General features: G+C 38.1%; 1 protein-coding gene across 2 annotated transcripts in view; it reads right to left on the bottom strand.

The window, feature by feature from the left end:
- Positions 1 to 24,342, bottom strand: part of FRY (FRY microtubule binding protein) — a 163,421-nt gene that overhangs the window by 35,209 nt on the left and 103,870 nt on the right. For both annotated transcript variants that reach the window (XM_030446532.1, XM_030446525.1), the window contains exons 36-47: positions 22,833 to 22,915; positions 19,501 to 19,651; positions 18,451 to 18,554; positions 14,846 to 15,031; positions 12,673 to 12,871; positions 11,954 to 12,075; positions 10,921 to 11,108; positions 9,919 to 10,013; positions 7,607 to 8,208; positions 5,808 to 5,905; positions 5,547 to 5,717; positions 446 to 586 (exon numbers count right to left, since the gene is read on the bottom strand). In XM_030446532.1, coding sequence (XP_030302392.1) covers positions 446 to 586; positions 5,547 to 5,717; positions 5,808 to 5,905; positions 7,607 to 8,208; positions 9,919 to 10,013; positions 10,921 to 11,108; positions 11,954 to 12,075; positions 12,673 to 12,871; positions 14,846 to 15,031; positions 18,451 to 18,554; positions 19,501 to 19,651; positions 22,833 to 22,915 — 2,140 coding nt within the window. The remainder of the gene's footprint in view (positions 1 to 445; positions 587 to 5,546; positions 5,718 to 5,807; positions 5,906 to 7,606; positions 8,209 to 9,918; positions 10,014 to 10,920; positions 11,109 to 11,953; positions 12,076 to 12,672; positions 12,872 to 14,845; positions 15,032 to 18,450; positions 18,555 to 19,500; positions 19,652 to 22,832; positions 22,916 to 24,342) is intronic.

Here is a 24,342-nt window from a genome sequence, read left to right on the forward strand (position 1 = left end):
TAATCAGTACACATAAATATAAGGGCCATTGCATAATCCTCATTTAACAGAAAAGGTGACTGGACACAGGCTCTTTACAGCTGTAAATTTCTAGTAGAAATAATGTGTTTTCCACTGGCCAAGAATTAGGTGTCTGAAATTAAGGGCTTCCATCACATCTCCCTCATGCTAATAATTAAAAAGAGTGGTCAGTCAGGGTCTGCATGGTATTAAGCTTGCAGTGTAGCTGCAGCCTAATCCTTCCCACACAGAGAACACACAGCTGGGTACCTCCTCTGAGGATGTGCAGCTTGTTAGGCATCAGGATGTTTATAAACTAGATACCATACTGGGTATTTGAAGTCCTCCCCACTAATCTAGTCTTAAATTCTTATAAAGAAAACAAACTTATGATAATAAATACTGACAAGCTGCTGTGTTAATATAAAGAAGGTATGTTATTTACCTGTACGTATTTTTCAATGGTTTTTAGCACTTCTATGTTAAACTGTTTCACAGGAATAGTTGACAGGTCCATATAACTAAGGAGACTGTAGATCATCTCTAAGAGGGACTGTTGCATACTAGGAAGGCCCTTTTCTAGTAGCTGTTAAAAAAAAAAGTGAAAATAACTAAACTTTAAGATATTTCTTATGGAAAAAGCTTCTAGTGTCATGGATACTATTTGTACTGTTAATCCCTCTTCACTCACTGATTTTGCAATTCCATTTTACAATAATTTTACAAGTGATGATGATACAAGTGTGAAATAAAAGAGCTTTAAATTTGGAACCAAATGCTAGTCTGTTTTGATAATGAAACATACATTTTTATACATGCCTGCCCTAACTTACCCAGAAAACACACTCTTCAGTTAAGCAAACCAGCAGATAAAATTAACACTGTTTCTGGGGATGCACATCCAATAAAAACAGGAAAGTATCTTTTTATTTCTACCTCTGCTGAAAGTCAATGAGAGAAAAAAAACCCAACGTGCTTAAGAAACAAAACTACTACTATTCAGACATCCCTATATACTTCCCCAAATATACTCCACTGCCACTCCTCACTGCCTGCCTATAACTGCCAAGGAAACATTTTCTGCTAAGGAGGAGATGGAGTCCCTGGGCTGTCTTAGTGTAGAAACCAATAAAAAGAAGGGATTGATCTAAATCCTGGAATTTTTTTAACACCTGAACATAGATCTCAGAATACCTTGGACATACAACTGTGCTCTTATATATCCCTGGCAGTGATTCAGGAGGGGTGCAGACAGACATCCTATGTTTGCACATGTGTACGAAATGCCTCAGCTGAAAATTTCCTGGAAGGTAACACGTTCTTTCATTGGTAACAGGTGCTGACCCACTCCACAAATTTCAGAGGCAATCAAATGTTATTGACAGAGGCTCAAGACTGGGTTCTTCCACCACTAGTTACTAGAGGTATCAGGATCTAGAAAACAATTACTTGTACGAACACTATGCTGCCTCATATTTTCTATTAGATTTCTCTTGGATTCTATTGTATTTTCTATTAGACAAAAATTTTAACTGTTATCCAAGTGGACTCTAGCAGTTTATTAGATGCCCTTACTGGCCTGAATGACAAGACTCCTCTTTCTAATGAGGGAGAATGTTTCATACTATCCAAGATGGAATGATTGGGTGGGACACACAACTGTTTCATGGCACTAAGTATCTTCTGATTTCTTTCATCAGCAAAAAATAGTAGTAATTAGTGATTCATAAAACAAAGTAGGCAAATTCCATTAACAGCACAATAGATGAAATTCACTGTGTTTTGCGTGTTCCTGTACAAAAAGACAGCAAGACTTTTAAAATTAAAAGCACTACATGGTAACCTGCTTCAGCCCATGGATACTTTTACTGAGAGATAAAAGATGCTTATCAGCTCTTCTTCATAGCAGGGTTATAGACTTTTTCTTGCCTTCCATTAGGATCTTGCAATGGAAGGTTTGATTCCTTCCTTCTGTATGGTTTTTAGGATCCAGTACATCAAATAAGGATTAGAAGAAACTATCTGGATGAGAAAAAGAATTTTTTTTGTTTTCTGACAGAGGCTACTCCATCCGATAAATGCTTTTGTAATAGGAAAAGGAACTCTTGGGAAATAATGGGTATTTTGTCTCTATTGCTGGTTAGAAAGCTGTTCTAGGAACATTATCTCTGAAAGTTTCTAATTTCCATTAGAGTTTTTATAAATTTGTTGTTCAAAGAATCCTTTGATTTAAACTGCTCTTGCACCTTAAACTCTAAACATTTGTGAACTGTGTTAGTTTTAATTTGTTTGGATGAGTATATGTGGTGGTTGATAGTCCAAGTGTGTAGTTAAATCTGTCATGCATTTGTAACAAGTACTTCAGTTTAAAAGAAGAACAACAACTTAAAATGCATTTAGAATTATTTTGCTGCCAGAAGTAAAAAAAGTAGATACAGGAGAGGGTTGTGGTAACACATTTATTGGAATGGTAAGTTCCAGAACAGAGTTTCCACTCTATTTGCAAGAAGAAATCATACTTGTTCTAAGTCTTATTTTAGTTCGTTTTGTTTGTTGTTTTTTTTAATACTCTGGTCCATATGAACTGTTTTGAAGAACTGTAGATTCATCTCTTATGTGGTAACTATCCAGGTCGTACCCAGGTTTAGGGACTGACACTCTGTTAGCAATGTTTGTCCCTTTCCTGAAGCAGCAACCAACCTAGACCTTGGGGGAGAGCTCCTCAAAGGGCTGCATTGCCTGGCTGGCTGCTGCTGGTTGCTGGGGTTGTTGGGGTGCTGCTCCACGAGACAGTTCCCTTTGTCCCTCCAAACCCAGCAGCAGGTGAACAGAGATACAGAGCTCTTAGGCTATGGTAGTCAGTCAAACAAGTATTTTCTGTGTCCACTGAGGAGATAAAGAAGGCACTTGATAAGCCACATCTGAGAGACAAGCCATCAGTGGGATAAAGCCTGAGCTAGGACATGCTTCCCCTTGCAACAAAACCAGTTAATGATTCCTTGGTTTTGAACTGGTTATGAATGCTCATGCTTCTATCGCAAGCAATCCTCTATCTAACAGGAGGAGAAGGAGGAAATACCTACTGTGAACACGTTACTATCCACTATGGGGTTTCTTGTCCCTTCTGTATTAATAGCATTAGCTATGTAAGTACAAACATGATCCTGAACTTAAGGAATGGCTAGTTTAACATGTGACCCATGCCAATTCAGATATCCACCTAGAATCAATCTGCTCAAATGGTACAAGGTTGATTTTTGCAAAGTAGTATGCAAAAATCTAACATAAAATTGAAGTAAGCTTTCACTAACATGGATGTTGATTTTGGTAGTGCAGGTTCAGAGCTCCAGTGCACTTAGTAAACAGTGATTTTTCACCACCTTTGGACTGAGATCCTAAAGTATTTTTCTAGAAGAAACGATTGCTTTTCATGGTTGTAAAAGTGGATCACTTTTCAATATGTAAAATTGAGTAAGGAGTGCTGCTTGTCACTGTAAGGCTGTGATAACAACACGTCTAAAACGTCTTACCACTATCATACCTCTAGCTGACAAGCAATTACCTGCCATCAAATAGGCTAAATGCAAACTCTCTGCCTCAATGGCATTAATTGAGGCTTTTACCTTCTGCTGAGAGCATTTGCTCTCATAGCCTTATGAGCCTGTGTTAGAAAGTCTCCTTCTGAAGGCTCACCTGTGTGCTTGGAGGGCCACACTTGCAACACAGAGTTCTTTTGTTATTCTTAAGCACTGCATGTCTCACAACTTCCCTCAGACCCAAGCCCTGTGGACTGAGCCAGGATTGTTAAAGTTCAAGGCTCTATAACATCCAACTGCAGATTGCCCAGTAGGGCTGTTCACCTATTTGGCTTTACCTGTCAACAGTCTGTCCCAGTGTCAGTGTACAGCAGACTGTAAACAGGAGCACATTCTTTATCTTGGTTTGGGATTAACCAAGAAGAAAAGGAGAAACATTCTACTTGACAGGAAAATCTCTTTCAGTTCGTTGTCTCTTGCTCCTCCTCCACACTGGCTGCTACATTCTGCCCATACAAATATTCCCCAGACATGACTCAACAGAGCTGCAGTCAGTGTAAATACAGGGAAAGGAAGTTGTGCTTACCAGTCTGTCACCCTGCAATGAGGAAGTTACATGAAGAATCTGACTTAATTAGGGTAAAAAATCTGGCTTACTTGCTGTTAATACAGCAGTGTGGTGCCATCCTACAGCAAGGGGCAAGTGCAAAAAAGGAGTCTCCAGATGGACACCTAAAGCTATTTCACAGGATGTGAGATCACATGAAACGACCTTTGTGGAAGGATAGAAGCACTAGTAACTGTATGGAGAAGGCTGAAGGGAAAACAGAGGGGAAAAACGCTTTCCTGAGGCTGGGAAAGCAAAGGAGAAAGAGTTTAAACTTCAATTTTTACAGCATTTGTTAGAAATACAGGTTTCTGCTGTGAAGGAAAAACATGACTGGAGAATTGAGTCATTGTGTTTGAAGAGTGAATAGCTCTTCAAAGTCTCTGAGTTAGAAATCAGACTGAAAAACTTCAGGATCTTGTTTCAGTCTCCTACAGGAGGGCTACAGCTTTCACCACCAGTCAGGAGCTGATACGATAGTTTACTTAGAGAATCCATGTACAAACAAGGTGAAGAGTTGCAGCTTCAGGCAGCAGAAACTGCCTTCTCTGTGGATGAGGAATGGGATCGAAGGCATCTCACTACAGCTTAGAAGAGATAAATCTGGGAACTCTACAAGAAAATGGTGTCCTGATTCTGATCTGGCACAGGAGGCAGGAGATCAAGTAACCACAGGCTATAAAGGAGGAGGAGGAATACATGAAAATATGTATTTCGAGAAGATCCTTAGATAGTAAGCTGTCATGATACCTTACTTATACTGCTAAACCCTTTCTGAAATCAGTCCCTCTCATGCTTTCCTCAGCATAATCTAATTAAATGTTATCCAGTTTCTCTTTCTCTCACAGGGGAAAATCTGACCAGCTGTTGAGTGGAGCTTCTTTAAGATGTATCAGCACTCCAGACCTCTGCTGTTTTTTGGTTTAGTATTCAATATTGATTCCTTATGGTGATTCCCTTTCTTTCTACTAATTTCTGCTTTTTACTCTGAATTACTTTTTACTCTGAATTATCTTTGACCAGTGATAGGACAAGGGGTAATGGGTGTAAATTGGAGCATAGGAGGTTCAAGTTGAATATTCGAAAAAATTTCTTTACTGTAAGGGTGACAGAGCCCTGGAACAGGCTGCCCAGGGGGGTCGTGGAGTCTCCTTCACTGGAGACATTCAAAACCCGCCTGGACACGTTCCTATGTGATGTACTCTAGGTGGCCCTGCTCTGGCAGGGGGGGTTGGACTAGATGATCTTTCGAGGTCCCTTCCAACACCAAGGATTCTATGATTCTATGATTTACAAACAACAGATACAGAAATCCCTCAGTAATCTGCAGGCAGACTCCAGCTAGACGGGTTGCTGGGCTATAGAAGAGTTAAAACAGAAAAAAAAACCCTTAAAAAACTTACCTCAGCCAAATATGTAACCATACTCAAGGTAACATCAGCAAATGCCTCGTGAAGGTAACGGCAAACCACATTTACCCAGGTAGCACAGTGCCTTGTGTAGCTGTGTGTTTTATAAAGGGTCATTACATGTGCAAGATTTGATAGCTTGGGGTTCTTCTCCTCCAAACAAACCTAATTAAATATAAACATTACAACTATGAAGAAAAAGGCAACTGCCTTTTATAGGGTTTGGGGGTGTATGAAACAGTAAATAACTGATACCTGAGCAATCCTTTCAGCTATGTCTTTACAAAATTGGTTTGGGCTGTCAAAATGCTGAATTAAATGAGGCAGGAGACACAAAACGTTCAGTGGAAATCCTAGAACAGGAAAATACAGAAAAAATTGGGTGTTTTAGACACAAGAGTCACAGTGATCTTGAAACTGGTGTTTTGTGGGATGAAATGGTTTCAATATTATATTGGCTGTAAATTCACACAGACTGTCGAGTAGTTCATGCCCCTGGCCATGGAGGGCTTATCTTGAAGGGGCCTTAATCTTAAAATCCAGTATATTATGTAGGCAACAGTAGTGTTATAAAGCATGAATCTATTTTTGCCAACATTAGATGACCAACAGGTATTTACAGGACACAATATCTCATAAAAGTATAAGTTATTTTCCTATTAGAGAGTATGTTTATCTTTTCCATTTAACTGGCTTATCATATTGGTGGCATGTTCATTACTGCTGCTAAAACATGAATAGAATTTCAGGAAGTATTTGTAAACCAGCAACTGTTTTGGTGTAGACTGCCAGGCACAGCTTACAGTGTTTTGCACTGTTCAAGTTAACAATAACAACAAACAAGATTCTGATATAACTGTTCAGATGAGACTTACTCATATGGGTATTTCTGAAGCTAGGAGATGGCTCCAGTGCCATGCCCCAGCCACTGTCATTAACCTCAGGGCTCTGTCTGGAGCTGGGATTCAGTTCTTCTGCACCAAGTCATGGCTCAAGGTAGTGAATGAACCACTCACTATAAGCATTGACTGTAACAAGGAGCTGTAACAAAGGCTGCTCCAATGCTGGAGGAAACTCAGAAGTCACTGAATATCCATACACAATGTGTTTTTTGAAAAGAAAGAATGTGATCTCTGACAGTATCTTTCTGACCACTCTTTCCCTCTCTTTCTACACAATTAAACAAGTTGCCTAAGTCAGGAGTGAGATTTCCCATGATTTCCTCTATACCCTGGGAAAAGAAAAAGACACCTCTGGATTGTACCGTCACAGCCCACATGTGAATTGCCCAGCAAAAGTTTGGAACACAGGCACCACACACAGGTGCTTAGAGATGGGCATTCATGGCATTCATCCCCTTACTCTGTGTATGAGCTTGTTATGACTTAGTTGTGAAGCCTGAACAACTGTTTTAGTATCTGAGGCAGAGGAGTAAAAATCTGGAACAAAACCATGAACTGTCTCCCAGAAATAAAAATAAGAAGTGGTCAAAATCTCAACAAAATAATTGGGAATTTCAAAATATTACATTATTTCTTTATAACCCAAGCCTCTCTCTTCACTCACTAATGTGCTACTGTGGATTATCTAAAAAGTGCACAAGAGTTGTAAATATTTACATTTAGAGGAAAAATCTTGTGAAGAACTGATTTAAAATCAAATAATTTCCAATATTCTGAAAATAATTCAGAAGAAAAACTGGCCAAAATAGGTTCTCAAAAATTTGGCAGTATCTCCTTACATATGTTTATTTTGTCAGCACTCAGAAACTTTATATGCTGCTAAGCACTAGAAATTAAATGTGAAATAATGGGTGTTCTCCTCCAGTACCTTATTGTGTAATAGATTCACTTTTCAGAAACATATTACGTTGTTATGACACTTCTGAAAAGCCCACCCAACTCAAAACAAAACTACATTATTAGAAGAGAGTTCTATACCAGAAGACAAAGAAAAAATTGCCACTTTTGGCTTAGTGCAGATATCCTAACAAGGTCTGTCACCAAATATAAAAGCAATAGAAACTGAAAGAGAGGAAAGTATTCTGTTTTTACCTATAGCTTGAGAGGAATCCACCATGGATATTCGAGACACTGGTGTCAGCAAACTGAAGAGCTGTAGTGTAAGATCAGTGGTAGTAAGGGAGGTGAATCCTTTCAGGAGCAGCTGCTGAAGTCCTGAGAAGTCTGCCCACTTCAGCTGCCCTTGCAACTTCTCTAACTTCTCCCGGTTTTCAGCTTTATCTAGTGGCAAATGAGCCAGAAGTTTATTTAGTAACCTCAAGGCCATTAGATACTCAAACTCGAAATCTGATTCCATCAAAGCCACAGCAACCCAGAAGATGGTGGCCAGTAGGTTGGTTGGGTTGTTAATGTGAGATGGGTCAGTGAGACTGTCCTTCAGAGAAGAAGAACTTCTGGTTTTAGAGGACAGGCCTTGTTGGGTGCATGCCTGAATTCTGTCTAGCGTGGCACTGCGTGGTGGGTCTGAGGACTTGTCCACATCTCCAAACTTTTTGGGTACAGAAAAGCTCCTCTGGTGCCTGCTTCGCTCAGCAGTGGCTGTGTTACTGCTTGCAGGATTCACATTCAGCTGTCCTGTGCTCTTCCGGCTTGCGGTCAGTTTGGAGCTCGAGGTCAAATCTGGGGAAGATGAACTGAACCCAAAACATACAACATACATTGTAATATTACACGGTAATATGTACCATGTGAATGTACAGCTTGAAATTTGAACAGATTGGATACAAGTTAGGTGTTTTATCACACTGTAGGTAAGTATTTAAATAGGGAAACACCACACTATTGCAGCCTGCCTACTTTTTCTAGGAGTGCCCACATACATGACAACAGTGAGGTTCATGTGGCACGGCACCAAACCAGGGCAGGATAGCCTGAAGTCTAGATAAGTAAGAACAACATGGGGATAGGAGATACAGAACTATTATGTGACTTGTGGAAATGTCCATATATTGGAGCAGTGGTAGAACTGGAAACAACTTCGGTCTTTAAAACTACCTCATCAGTGGAGCAACCCTGAACTTTGTACAGCTGGCAGGCAAAATGCAGAATGGTTTACTGGCTAATGGGAGAACTGTGGGCATGAAAACCAGCATACCTTAAGCAGAACCATGAATATGCCTCTTATCCTTAAGAAACTAGTCACCTCATAGCTGCCTCTTTTCTTGCTGGCATAGGTCCTTCAGAAACCTTGACCTCATTGCACCCTCCTCTGTCTGTATCCTAAGATCTCCAGGACAGTTTACAAGAAACTGAGCTGTTTCAATTTTTCAATTTCAGTGACTGATGCTTTCTCATGGACTGTCATGTGATGATCCACAGAATCCCTACCAATTATCTGTACAGATGAGCATGCTGTGTTGACACGTGCAAGGGAAATTTGTTCTGGAGAGGAGCTAATTCCTGATTCTCTGGTCCCATCCCTACCTCATATGCTATGAGTCCCTGGTGTCTATAAGTTCTGAAGAGAATTTTTCAGAATCAGCACTATCAGAGTAAAGAATATTGAATCTCATTGACTTCTGGAGTGTTTCTAATTTTCTGCTCCATCCTGCTCTTTCTTGAAATACGCACTAAAGAAAGAGAAATGACTCTTAGCTTAGGAAGCAGAAACTGTATTTCCCCAACTCTAGTCTGTCACAAGGCAATACTTGGGTTCTGCCATTGCAGTGTAATAGCATCCTGACTACTGGCTTCAGGAATAAGCCCTTGTATTTTAGTTCTGCATGTAAAGCACTGTAACTTATGGACATTTTTCAAACATGTTCCCTATTCTGTTGTTGCTAATATAAGTCACATAGACACTTATTTCTCTCAGTACTGTCAACAGCTGTGTTATGGAACAAATCCTGTACAAAGGCCTACCTAAAGGACATGGGCTTCACAAATATGGTCCACACGTTTGGCAAAATCCACAGGTTATGTACACCTGGGATAAAATTCTCCCTAGTTTTACTGGGGAAACAAACCATCACCATTTACCTCTTGGGGAATATTTAATCTGATAACAACAGCTTGTATGAAGCCAACATTCCAAACACCATGTTTCTTTCCAGATATGTTTTCAGTTATATGGTACAAAGATGAAAAAAAAATACAGCATCTTTAAAGGATGTTAAAGTAAGTTATAGCTAAGTGGCAGCAAGGCAAAATCTACAATGTGTTGTAAAGGTCTCTTAGTTCTATGAATTATTTAAGCTATTAAAAAATTTGGCTGAAACGTCCTCTTAGTGCAGCTCCCTGAAGGTTACAGATGAGCTCAGTTTTATCAAAATAATTTTATGCTGTCAGTTTGCTGAACTCACACAATATCATGACACAGGAGACTTAGGAGAACAGATTCTTACCGTGATAACACTGTCAAAAGATCACTGTTCTTCAAACAGTCAGACAGATTATCCACAGCAGCTTCCAAAGTAAGTAGTGCCTCCATCACATACCCCTGTTAATGGTGAAACATTTCAACAAAGACATTAAAAACAGTGGAAAATTAAAAATACTCAGCTCATAAAGAGAATAGGCACCAACTGAAAACCTGTAATTCCTCCTGAAAAAAGAACAGTCACATCCACTGCCCTAAACATTAAAATGTCATTACAACCATGTTTTATTTTCTGCCTCTGAATGATCTATGAAGGCATGCAAGGACACATATTTCATCAGGGGATTGGTAATGGTGCACAGAACCTCTGAATTGCAGGTCACTGATTTAAATACTGCACAAGGAGCTGTGACAGAATATTACTGTCATCTTGTGGCAGTTTCATTACCTTAGTAACATATGGAGGTGATGTCAGCCTGCTTCTTACTAAGAGCTAGTAGTTCTCTGTTAAGTCTTGAACCTCACAATACACTCTGATTGTAAAATTTCAGGAGAGAACAATCTGTTTAGCCAAACCAAATGAACATCATAATTCACTCAGAGTACTGAGTCGTATCAGGGGAGTGTAAGTTTGTATTGTTAGGGATGGTGTGCCTTTATTTCAAAAGATGTTAACATTTGAGAAATGAGGTGGTGTCTGCTCCCTGTCACCAGATAAAATCAGCAGATAGGCTGATGGGGTCCTTAATTACAAATTAAGGTGTGAAAAGGGAAAAATTGGTCATCACAAAGATTTCATTTTGAGTGACACTGACTAGATATTTTCTAGTTCTTCTCTTTAGAACTATGCACAAATTGTAACAGCCTGAAGAAGCCTTTAAAAAGTACATATGGATTCAGTAAACTTTTCTAAGGCCATGTTCTACTTTCCATCAGTTGATTCCAGAACAGCTTGTTAAAAAGGTAATTTTATATTAAATATACATTAAATCAAGAGTACTGAGAAGCATTATGTACATATGCATACCTGAATCTCATCTCCATGCTCTCCAATAACTTCTACTAATCTTGACAGGAGGTCAGATAATGCATGTGCAGAAAGGGGCTGCTTTAGGGCCCTGAATATCTGGAAAGAGCGACCTGCATAATGTCTTGAGGAGCTTGAAAGAGCTGTTTGCAATGCAACTTCACTCAGGTGCTGCTCCAAATGAAAACCTAAGCAAAAGAAAAGGGTGTCAGAATGGGCTGAATCAACTCTGGGGAGGATACACACTATGGTAAACCCCGCAAACCCTGTGAGAAAGGGAAATGCAGAAATGTCTTGTTTTGGAAGAGCTTCTTACTGTTTACATTTATTCCACATTATTATTTATATCTAAGAAAATAAACTGCAAAATCAAAATTCTGAATCTGCAAATGTTTTGTCAGCAAAAACCTGATATTCTTCACCTTATTTACATTTTTTTACAGTTCCTGGACAAACTTTGAAGCCATCCATTATTCTTGCTGGCAGCAACACAGTAACTTCTGAACAAACCCAAACCTAAAGGTAAGCTGAATTAGAATTCCTAAGCTTCAGTAGGCTTTGAATAAGATTTTAAATATAAATACGGATGCTGTGTTCTGCTTTGATCTTGGAAGACACTTAGTGACTGTGTTGGATTTCAAAATACAATCAGTACATTTCTTAAGCTCTAAAAAGATAAACAGATAATAAAGTAAATCTAAGCTTTAATAGCCATAGGAAATATAATGAAGTACATTTACTTAGTAACTGGGAAGGGCTTTATCAACAGGACATAGAGGGGTTCTCATCTAGTAGAAGAATCGTAAGACTTTCCACCAATAGCTTTGAAGAAATGTTTGATTTTACATTCAGCCACAGCCCAATCTAGCACAATTTTTAAAGTCATTCTTCCATGTGTCAGACATCTTTGTGAAAACATAAAATAGTTATGTCATGTTTCTGCATATGTAGATCTCCTAAATAACAGGATAAACATTCAGTGTGACCTGGAGGGAATATTCTTTTGGTTATGAAAGGAAAAAAAACTTACTACCTGACTTGGAATCTTTAAATACAGATACAACATGACGCAGAAAGTTAGTAAGCTGTTCAGCACTCTTGGTGTTTTGATTTTTGGGTGTGATATCTTCGTGGCACCAAAGTGGACCAAATGCCCTTAAAAAATACATAACAAAGTAGAAAAGTTGATTGAGTTATCTGAGATAAGTGCAAGCAGTTGATGTATATAAACTGTAAAGGCAATTACATATTTCCAGGGTCATAGCCTGGAGAACATGCAAATGAACAGAATTTTACAAATACTCCTGTGCTGCACTTCATAAACTGCTCTTTTAAAATCTAAGTTACAGCATTTAGACAACTGCATGAAGAAATCTCTGTTTTTTAATTTAAGAATGTACCTAAAATCTGCTGGGCTTACCTGGGTTTTATCATCACCTTTCACTACACCCTGTACACTTCCTATTTAATTTTATAATAATAAAACTGTCTTTTTCCGTTAGTTCATTGCTGAACAGAAAATTATCAGTCAATTCAGCATTTTATTCCTGTCAGGCAAGATTTTTTTCTCTTGTTCTTGACACCTAATGCTTTTAAGTACCTTCTTACTTCTATAGGTATCAATAAAAGAGGAATGAGAGTCTGTAATTACCACAAAAGCTCAGTCATTTTCCTTTGAGTCTTTTAAATTGCTACAGATAATTGTGGAGAAGACAAGAAAGCACGAACGTAACCTCTGGTTATCTCCATTACCTGGTTGTCAGAAACTCAATTAATTTGTTTGCTTTCTCATCTGTTTCAGCACCAGTGTCCATGTCCTCAACCTCTTGTGTAATCTGTGGGAGATTTCCAGTGCTGCCTCCCAGACTGATACTGGAGGAGGTGGAGCTGGAACTCAAGCCGGAGTCTGGCACCGGAGACGACTGATGTTCCCGCAGAAAGTCAAAGCCACCTGCCAGCAGAAAAGGGGGAGATAAAGATGGAATGCACTGTTGGGCCAGAATTAAAGCATCTGCCAAGCAGTTCTCTTCAGAGTCAGCAGCAGAAACCTTCTACTGGGGAGCATGGGGAAAACCTGCAGAACACAACAACCCTCAACTGAGAGTGGGAGTGAAAATGGTACTCTGTTTCTAAACGTGCAGAATCCAATAGAAAATGAAAAATACCAAGGTCAAGATTTGTGGTTTTTTTTTTTTACTGCACAAAAAAATAAAGTGCTTGAAAATCAAATGTTTCATGGCATTTTACAATAAGAACTCTGATTTTTCTTTAAAGTGAATTTGGAAGTCAACTAAGTACATGAAAAGTTCAGCTCACTTCTCTGGGCTAGTTTGATGAGGAAAGTAAAACCTCTGCAGGTTGGAATTTTAAGGATGATGATGTTGTCCTAATTGCACAGATGTAATGGAAAGTGAGGCACAAATGTTTAAGGCTTCTCTTCTATACCTTCAGTAACTATAAACACTGGGATATTCATACTAAATATTTTCAGCCTCTGTTTTTAGAGTTCTGCTGGATCAAAAGCTTGCCACACAACTTGAGTGCTGGAACTAGGAACCAAGACCTGTTTTCTTAATGTTAGACTGCTAATCATCTTAGGCTCTATCTCCAACAGAAAAACTGGCCTTTCAAGAAGATTGGGAGCAGGAGTGGTCTCTCTACTGACAAAATCCATTGCAGGTCACGAGACACTTAATTTAGTTGCCTGACATTATATGGTATGAACCTGAGCTGATATAATTTCAATTAAGATTCTTTGCTACAACTACTCACCCACACTTTCACTTTTTGTATTAGCTGATAAAAAAAGAATCCGAAGTTCTGATAACTTCTTGGTCTTCAGAGGCCCAGACACAAGGCACCAATAATTTTTTTCAGAGATATGAATTAGAAGGTTTTCATTTTGGCAGAAAAGCTCTACTGTAATTTTAATGTAGTTTTATTCTGTATTTAATAATTCAGTGATATGCACTGGGAAAGAGATCTACAGGATTCAAGATAGGGAATTTAAATGTGAGATAATTTTGCAGACTTTATTCAGCATGAAACCTAAAAAGGACAAATTAATTCATACCCCTTCTTGTCTGTACTTCATTTTTTTTCTATCTCATACAAAATAATAATCAGTTAAGAAGTTCTAGAGCTAAATTATTTATTACTTTTGCTTATGTTCCTAAGGGGCCATGGAAATGCCACTAATTTGACAATTTCTCCTTTTCATTTCTTACTTTATAGTCAAGTTCCTCACTCACTCCCACACAACTAATCCTACCTCCATAGCTGTACACTGGTTCTGTGATTCCTTCAAATCACAACAATATCCTTATTTTTAGTAATATTACATGAGCATAGCAAATCTAGCTAGTTGTGTGCTTCCAACTGTTTCAAACCAATCCCTTAAAATAGGTAAATATGCTAAAACACCTGCCTTGACAGACATACGAAGCAAACCTCCTAATGCAGAAAAAGATTTCAGGACACAAATGGGGTGTATCTGGGATAAAACAGAGGTGTGTATCATGTGAAATTTAACATAATAATGGAAATTCTAGCTGCATATTCTTGCTGCTCTTTCTGTGTTGGAATTACTTATTCATTTATTTTGAAGGTTGAGGAGTGATTGTCCTCATTAAAAGCAGTTCTGCCTCCCAGAGGGGAAAGTACATTATTGGCCCTATAATGTTTAAAATTCTGCATCATATATTTTGCCTTACATCTGATAGCTTTCTCACTATCATGAAAAGTTATCTAGTAATAATATGGATGCATCTCTAGGTAGTTCACATGGAACAAGTATTAATGGCAACTGTTCATATTTGGCACTTCACTTTATCAAAACTCTTATTTTAGGGAAGTAACCTTGACAGCTGACTTTCAGAAATCTTACAGCATAATGCAATATTCTTTTCTTCTTTTGCTTTATTACCTGTATAAAGATATTCAGGTAAGTATGCTGTTTGTACTGTCAGAGTCTTGGTCTCATTCATCTCTCTGGTCTGAAGCAGAACTGATGCAATGGCTTGATAGTTGCTATTGCAAGACAATGCAATCAAAAGATGAAGCAGTAACTTTTTACTGTGTTCAAAGACCTCAGGGCGGTAATGGTCAAGACCTAAAAAAAAAGGTTATAGCAGTCACTGAACATGAAGTAATAATAAACAAGTTCACATTCCAGAAATAGCAAAAATTCCAAGGCAGTTCATGACAACAGCAAAAGCAAACAAAAGATGCAATTTTTTTGGACAGTTACTGGTGTTCTTACTTCAAATGACAGTGTATATTTATTTTCCAGAATAGGGTTCCATACAGGAGATACAAAACAATGTGTAGCAATACAACTCTATGTACTCTGTCTCACTGCAGTGTTACTTTAACAGGGCTGGGAAGTCTTTAAAGATGAGAAGTTCTTGATGGAGGCTGTAATTACATTGCTTACCTCAGCATCTGGCTTTCTTGCACAGATACAAGTTTTACAATAAGTTTAAATTAAGAAAGGAAATGATGGAAAAAATCCCTTGAAAAAGAACTTCACCTACCAGTGAGTAACATGAGAAAGTAGCCACTAGCTCAGGGAGAAGAACTGAAACCAAAGATCTAGCACTGAAAGACTCTGATCTGGTTACCATTACTGTTTGTAAGATTTTAACACAACTTGAGTAAATCACAAGTTACAAATATAAAGGAAACATGTTCATAAAATAAAACGCACTCTTTGGTAGTAATCCTTTTTCAATTCTATTTCAGCATCTTCCAGGATATTTACAAATACTTTCTTCTTTTTAAGGACAGTTTCAGTGTTGAAAAAGTGAACTTTCTTCTTCAGCTCCCCTCTTCTCAGGATATTCCTCTTGAAAAAAACAGCTCCCTCATTACTTAAGTGGCAGCAGCCAACAGGTCTTTTGAGAGGTGTTTTCTAATATATTCCAGGTTGTTAACTGGCCTGAAAAAAATGAAGCTGCTCACGCTACCATACTTTGAACAACTTGTCTTTGGCTTCTATGGGCAGATCTTTAGAGGTCCCTTGATCTTTGGTCTTACTCATTGTCATGGTTTGAGTGCTCTACTCAAACCATGACACTCATCTGCCCATAAGCCTTCTCCAAAAGGAGCACAACCTGCCATGTCTTTGTCAGCTTCTTCAGGTTTCTGCCCCTGTTCTCCTTTCTCTATTTCCTTCCACCTATCTTGTCCTAACATATACTGAAAATGACAGAAAATGTTCTTTTAGTTGAAAATAACTTCTATATTGGCAGCACTCGTGTCTGAAATCCTGTTAAGCCCTTGGGCTGTATGAAAGTATTCACATATATATATATATATATATATATATGCAAATGAAGTGAGAAGGACAATTCAGTCTTTGTGCTTGTCCAGTGCTGGGCCCTTCTTTAACTTGGAAGAGTTCCCAAGAGGATAAACTTCTGTGACACGGACACAGTTTCATGGGATAGGAGTGTGGCTGCTCAACTCAATTTACATTGGTTGCAAAAGAGTTTTTTATCATCAATGCTGTTAAAAATTGCTGCCCTTCATGCAGGGTCACACCAGCACTCTGCCTCTCTACCTCACTATCAGTATTACACACCAACCAATAACTTTTTCAATGCACTCATTGCAAAATGATTTACCTTTAGCATTTTCTCACTCCTTCCAGTAAATGGAAGGACACTGACTTACCAGCACTCCACCATACCAGCTTCCAGTTTCCTTTTTGGCCAAATCCACCAGCCTGCTCACATTCCATAATAATAGAAATACCTAACTTTCAGTCACATGTATAACTTCAGCTAAAGCATAGCATAACTTCCTTAGACCATCACAACAGAATTCTACTATAAAATACAGGAAAATCTTCCACAGGTGATATAACAACTCCAGTGAAACAGAACTTTAAGCCTGGAGGCTTTGATCTCATTTTACATACCATTAAAACAGTTATATTTAGCATTAATTTTACATTTGAGAATTGAGAGTTCTTAGCCAAGAGACTGTCTCAAGACAGCATTAAGAAATTTCTGTTTTTTTCTTATGAAATAATGCAATGTTGAAACGTTGCATGAACAAATCAGTAAAGATATTTTTAATATAGATTACTAATGTCATAACTCTGTTTCTGCATATGTTTATTTGCATGGCTCTCTGATGGCTCCTTGCAGCTGCCTTAACTGAAGTGGCCACACTGCTGCCTATTACTCCTGTCTTAAGTTGCTTATTTAAATGTTTGAGAATTTCTAACTGTAAGCACCAGTTTTCTCACAGTTCTTACAAATCATACTAAAGACCTTGTTTGATCAGTTGATGGTTATTGATTTGATTCATACATGTATCCAGTTCTCCTTCAACTTCCTCTTACACTAAGAAAGTCAACAGAAATAAAAAGAAAACAGAAGTAAAAAACTGTTATGGGCAGCCACAAAATAGATTTATGTGGAGAACATTTGTGAAATGCATTGAAACTCACCCTGGAAGCCCCATCCAACACAGTTCTGGCTCTTATTCTTTTGTTTCATTGAAACATTCATGAAATCAATGTACTAATATAGAAAACTATATGTATATGATGAGTGTGCATTTTTTCAGAAAACCCTATTTCATAAAAAATTTCAAACAGGACAATAACAGAGTAGCAGGAAAGGTAAATGAGGTATCTTCTTCAACTCTATACTGAATTATATCACATACATTCTATCACCTTCCAATTTGACCTTTTTTGCCAGCTAAACAACAGACTCCTCTCAGATTGCCAAGGAGTGGATTTAGTGGTAACTACAGTGACTGAATGAGAAGTGGACTGTGATCACCAGTTATTATAAATTTATTTCACAAGTATCTGGCTGTGTTCATTTGTGAAAACTACTATTTATCAATGGTTAAGGTTAGGGAATGACTTTATAATGCTAATAATCTTGTGTGCTAAAAATTAGGTCACTCACTTTCCATAATGTCAGACACCAGGATAAGGAAGGTGTCACCTTCCAGATGAATGAAGTTGTGGTCAAGAACAGACAGAGAAGTGGGGAAAAAGCTGTGCCTCTCTGCTCAGGTATATAATGTCAGACACTTATAATAAGATCCCATTAGCAGTGAAATTAATGAAACTTGCTTTCCAGTGGTCTGTATCCTACCTTCACCACCTCCACAGTGCAGTAATCTTGGCTCTCTTATATAATATTTTGGCAAAGGCAAGAGATGGCACTGGTGTGTGTAGGTATGTGTTGATTGCCCAGCTGCCCATCACAAACCTGACTGTACAAAGGCTGAGTTTCACCTGCCTTTCTTGCAGGAAGAGAGGCTCATTATTTTTCAAAGATATTTTAGGAAGTCAATCATCTTCAAATTTCTTCCCACCTCTCAAATTTGAGTGAAATCAGTCAAACTATTCAAAAGCTTCAAAATTTTAAAAATAATTCAGACTGTATTTGCCTCAGGATTTTGAAATCATAATTTAAAACGTATAAGAAACCAAACTGTACAGCTTCAGCAAGACTAAAACACAGAAATAGACTTTATGTATTGTTTTGTTGGTCTTACCTAAAAAGAGAGCATGTAGCAACAGAGGGAGGTGAAGAGCCCAGTCTTCTCTCACACTGTGATCCACTACCATCTCAGTCATGAAGATGACAGCAATATTGCACCTGGGAATTAAATCACAGTATCACCTCTTGGAGACAGGAAAAAATAACATGATAGCTATGAATAAATGTACAATCTCTATATTTTAAAATGTGCAGCTTTTCTTCTCAGTGTGATTAATGATGCCGTATCTTAGTTACATTATTAAGCAAGTAAGTACCTGTAACTGTAAAGAACACTATTACTGTCAATACAAATTATGTAAAAGAGGAATTTCAGAGTATACGTAGCCTAGTTAGAATAAAAGATCAAGGTGAAAAAAGTGCTATGAATAACAGCAATAGAAGCTCGGGAAAGAGAAATTTTCCTTTTCTGTTTCAGTTGTTTCTTCTGGGGCTGTTCAGCCTGGAGAAGAGGAGGCTCAGAGGAGACCTCATCACTCTCTACAACTCCCTGAAAGGAGGTTGTAGCCAGGTGGGGGTTGGTCTCTTTTCCCAGGCAACTCTCAACAAGACAAGAGGGCATGGTCTTAAGTTGTGCCAGGGGAGGTTTAGGTTGGACATTAGAAAGAATTTCTTTACAGAGAGGGTGATCAGACACTGGAATGGGCTGCCCAGGGAAATAGTGGATTCTCCATCCCTGGAGATATTTAAAAAGAGACTGGATGCGGCACTCAGTGCCATGGTCTGGTAACTGCAGCGGTAGCGGATCAAGGGTTGGACTTGATGATCTCTGAGGTCCCTTCCAACCCAGCCAATTCTATGATTCTATGATTCAGTCTGATTCTTATTAGAAAGCAATGTCCTACATTGTAAACAGATAGACTTTCTGGTAGAAACTCTGGTAGAGTTGCAAGCCTTCATCACATGTTGCTTTTAGTTCTGGAAACCTGCAGAAATTGAAGGTGTAATTTTTCAGATGTTCTGAGTGTTGGTACATTCAGATTGGTGTTGGTCAAACAGTAAAAGGAAGCATCTCACTGAAGTGTCAGGATGAGAAACTGCTCACCTATGAAGGGGTCCCCGGGGTGTGATGGTTTCTGGGAGGTAGTCTACAAGTGGTGCCCAACATCCTCCAGTGTAAGGCATGGGCAGGGGATGTGGTTGTTTGGTTTCAACAATATTCAATAACCAGCTTGTGTATGGAGAAACAGGATCATCTGCATGCAAAAGCAATTAAACAGAGTTCATAAAACCCAAGTCTTGTTCCCATTTCAGAGAAATACTAAAATAGAGTTTATGCTAACATATCAACTCAGCTGTTTGGAACAATGCGATAAGATGACACAAGGTTTGCAGATTCCTGTGTTCAATAACAACTGATGAATTTTTAATCCCTCTTTCACTCTGCTGGAAATTAAACAGATTCCAGGCAGACAGCACTGAATGATAGAAGCTGCAGCTGAATCCCTGCTGTCATTTAGTAGCTTTGGATCCAGATCACAAAGCACCACGCAACAGACTTTCTCTTCAAAAAGGAGAGAAAAGTTCAGCCAACAAAGCTTCTGTCAGAAGCCATCTGCTGCAAGGAGCCACCTAGCAGTGACACATTCTTGCAACTCGTCACCAGTGCCCTGCTGAGTGATGCTACAAAGGCTGCTGAATGTCCTGAATTAGGAAGGAGGTATAAGGAATGCAAAAAACATCTTCAAAGTAATTTTCTTTCAACAGGGATCAATTATAACTTGAGTTTCTCAAAGATGTATTTAACTTTGCTTCAGTATGACAGCTGCTGTATGTTAATAAGCAAATAGGTTTTTTCTTCCACTTGCTTATCCACAATGATGTGGGCCAAGAAAGTTATTTCCACCACTTTGTGTCTTCTCTCAGCCACACAGCTCTGCTATCTCTTGCATTTTGTTGTCTCTCACTCTTCTTGCTTTTTGCATTGGTCAGTTTTTATTTCTCAGATCTGGCAGTCTACAATACAGTGCCATGGAGAGCATCCTTTCCAAGACTGTTCTTGACATTTATCCAAACACTGCCCTCATGAATTTTTTATATGAAAATTATTTTTTGCTCTGTTGTTTTTCTGGTTTTTGTTTGTTTGTGGGTTTTTTTGTTACACTTTTGAATTCTAGGAAGTTTTGTAAGGCTCAGCATTTTCATCTTTCTAACAGCCTGCATCTGATGCTTGTCAGCCTTGCCAGAGGAAACAAAAGTGTTTTGATGCCTACAAAAGTATCAGAGCTAGTGTTTTCTAATGCACATCACTTCTTGCTTTTGACAAAGTGTCTTCAGGTTTCCAGATCTTTAGGAGCACTTCAATGCAGTAGCTGCTCCTCCAGTTATTACTAGAACACCAGTGCTACCATTCCTATTCTTCAGTGCTAGTTTTCCAAAGACCACTTGAAATCTTTATGATTTAGACCTTTACTTATTTCTCTCTGGAGAAGAGAGAGAAATTTCTCTCTGGAGGATGATTTATTACTTTCAGATAAAGAAGAATAAATTGACCTAATAATGTAGCAAAGTATAGCATTTTCACATCTTCTAAGGATTAACCATATAATCTTTGTCAGATGATTTTCACATAAAAAGCACTGCACAGTCAGTACTTAATACTATGAATTTAAGTGCTTCAACTAAAACTGTTTCATGAAGTCCACACTAAGACCCAGCTCTTCACTCCTGCTTTAACAAGTTTATGTGCAGACTGAGAAAAAAGAGACATACTTTGCACCTTAACCTTTGCCTAAACAAAAGAGTTTCTGTGCTGAGGAGGTGTGCTCCCTATTTCTATTCTCAGCAGTACAGGTGTGCTCAAGTAGACTGGAGAGGAGAAAGAAATCACACCACCAACTCCTTTGAAGCCTAGGCTGCCTGTCAGAGGGAACTGGTTGCACTTTCTTAATGGAGGTTGCATCGTTTGTCTGGCAGAATGACAAATGGTATACGAATTTATCTTTCATTTCAGAGTTCTTTAGAAATGTCAGTACCTAAGTAAAATGTATTTTATTTTACATCTAGGTATTCATATACTGGCAGAAGGAACCCCTTTGAGAAGCAAACCTTGCATAAATATTCGCAGTACGATAAAACTTGCAGTTGGAGTCAGGAAAAAAACCTTTGAGCACTGGCTTGAGAACACATTCCAAAAGAACAAAGAAAATTTCAATAGTTTTTAACCTTTTAATACTCTTAGCTCTTGTCAAAGCCAGCTACTTGTGAAGAATGTTCTGACAGTATAAACATTGTTCTGTTTTGAAAGATTGTTCAAGCAAATCAGATTAGCACTGATGCTCCAATTAACATCTGTTCAAGAATTTTTAGAGGTTGCAGCACTGGAAAACCACAAGAAAAACATGGCAAGTGTACTAAAAACCACAGGGTTAGTATGGTAGACATTTCCTTGAGTAGTTAAATACTACAATACGTAAATACACAGTATTTTGTAAATACTGTGCTGCTTCATCACCATGAAAAATTGTTGTTCATATACATTAAATTATCCAGTCGTATGGTATTTCAGATTTTCCATATTTTGCAGAAGTGTATTTCTAAAATACTACTTGGATTAAAAAATAATTAAAATCCTTATTTTTTAGTCCCCCAAATGGTGTCTGTAGCATCAAGCCAAGAAATTCAAGAAATTACAACCTCTGTATTTTTTGACCTGGCATTATTAAGCAAGAGATTAAAGTCTTTAAAAAAGTTCTTGTTTTTTTACATGTGGTTAGGGCCTAATAGAAATCCATAGATTGGCTTCCTTATAATTCACACCACAACTATTCCAGCCACCTAATTCCTAGAATTTACACTGTCATTCAATAGTTGACAGAACTATCTTAGTGTTCTATGGAATCTGTGCAGAAATACATAAGGAAGAGGCATGCTCAGGAGCCCTATCTCACTATCCCCCCTAACAAAGGTTTTCACAGTGCAGCCAGAAATTGGTTGCAGATAGCAGAGAAAAGCTAAAGAGGATGTAAGACCTCATTTTTTTGAATCTCCTGGATCTCTTCTTCATACTCATCTAACAGCACTCAATTTGGAGGGAAATTACTGGTGAAGGGCACAATTCAAAGTGCTTCCTGTAATGCTCTTGGAAATCTTTTGTCTTCTAATGTATAAATGGTCCAACATGATAGTGTCTGGAGGATTCCCTACTGCTGCTTTCTGTAAAGTTCTCTGGTTTTAAAATAGGTTTGACTGAGCCCATGGTTAAAGAAAGGAGATAATTAAATGATTTATGAAGGTAAAATAGGGACACTCCCTGTATGGTAATGCTACAATGTTTTTTATATAGAACTTAAGCAGAGAGCTTCCACCAGTCATGAGAATGTTTTCCTCTCTTACCAAAAGAACAGAAATTTCATCAAATTGAATAATAGAACTTACTTTTGTCATCATCATAAGATCCTCCAGAGCTATTACTGTACCTTGATTCTAGTCGGGTATGTGCTCTGATTACATTACTGAATCTAAAAAAAAAAAAGAAAAAAAAAAAAACTTCATTAAAAATACAGACTGACTTTTAACTTCTAGAAAAAAAACCCTTACATTTCCTTATACATGTACTTTAATATCAAAGTACACAGCAATGTACATTACAGAAAATAATGGAAAAAAAGGTTTTTGCAGCCAGTTTCTGAGAAGTTCTAACAGCTTCTGTCAGAAGCTTTTAAAATATAGCAGAGGGAAAAGTCTCTTGCTGAAAATGTGTGATATCCTTGAAGCAAGAAACGGTGCTAAGGCTGAACTGAGATGAAAACTGTTCACAGCTAGCACTTCTTCACAGCCTATGTTCATGGGTACAACTCTGGCAACCTGCTAAAACAGTAACCAGCTGAGAAGTCCAAAGTCAAGTCCTCACAGGTATCAAGGAGCAAAAGCTGCAGCAGATCCCCTTCAGGAGGAAAATGTAGCAACTGCCAGAGGTGATCTAGCAAAGGAGTTAAGAAATACGAGAACCAAAATGAACTGTTCACAGCTGTCCTCAAATCTGCCACAGATTCATTATAACACTTTTTTAACTGGTGATCTCCTTTGGTTTCCTCCACCTTCTTGTGCTCTCAGTGTAATCAGGCCTGAAGTGGAGTCAGAGGAGTCAAGCAGGAGGCTCACACACTAGTGAGGATGTTAAGACATCAACAGTCCTCCAAAGCTAGGTAATTAATTACAAGTAACTGTGTTAAAACAGCTATATATAAAAAAATAGGTTGAAGGTTCTATATGCAACATTCAATTTGATTTCTTACTAACGTGGACACATATTATTACAGGGTGTTTAATAATACATTGACATATTATCCTGTTTCCAAAACACATCTCTCTCATAAGGGTACAATAAATTCACTGTGAGGATGGCAAAAAAGGCATCATAAGCCATCTTAATTCTGCCCTTTTCTGTCTTTCCAATACCTGATTCTCCTATATTTCAACAAATTCCCTTAATAAATGTGTACAAACTAACAACTACTGACATAGTTATCTTGTATATCTAAAAAGTTAAAAAAGATAAAAGAATGAGAAAAAAAAATTAATAAATGTGCAGAGGTGAATACTGTCTTTCATGAAAGAAATGGAGAATACAGGTCACAGAAATTATTTGAGAACAGGGCATTTTACATCATATTGCATCAACATAAAACCAGGTAATCTGGTTACCTTTATATTCTTCCCAAAATGCCCACACTTATGAGAACAATTTGTTTCCATGCTATTGCCTTCTGTAATGTCTTCCTATATCATAATTTTGCTTTTTTTTAAACTTTTACATACACTCATTTTCAAGTGATCTTACAGGGATAATGTCATTTAGAATCAGTCTGAGTATCTGAGTTCCTCACAAACAATGCAGAACTTTGCCAAACCCTAGGAAAACACATACAGTTTGGAGGAAGAAAAA

Source organism: Calypte anna, chromosome 1 (genome assembly GCF_003957555.1).
Source record: "Calypte anna isolate BGI_N300 chromosome 1, bCalAnn1_v1.p, whole genome shotgun sequence".
Taxonomy (NCBI): Eukaryota; Metazoa; Chordata; class Aves; order Apodiformes; family Trochilidae; genus Calypte; species Calypte anna.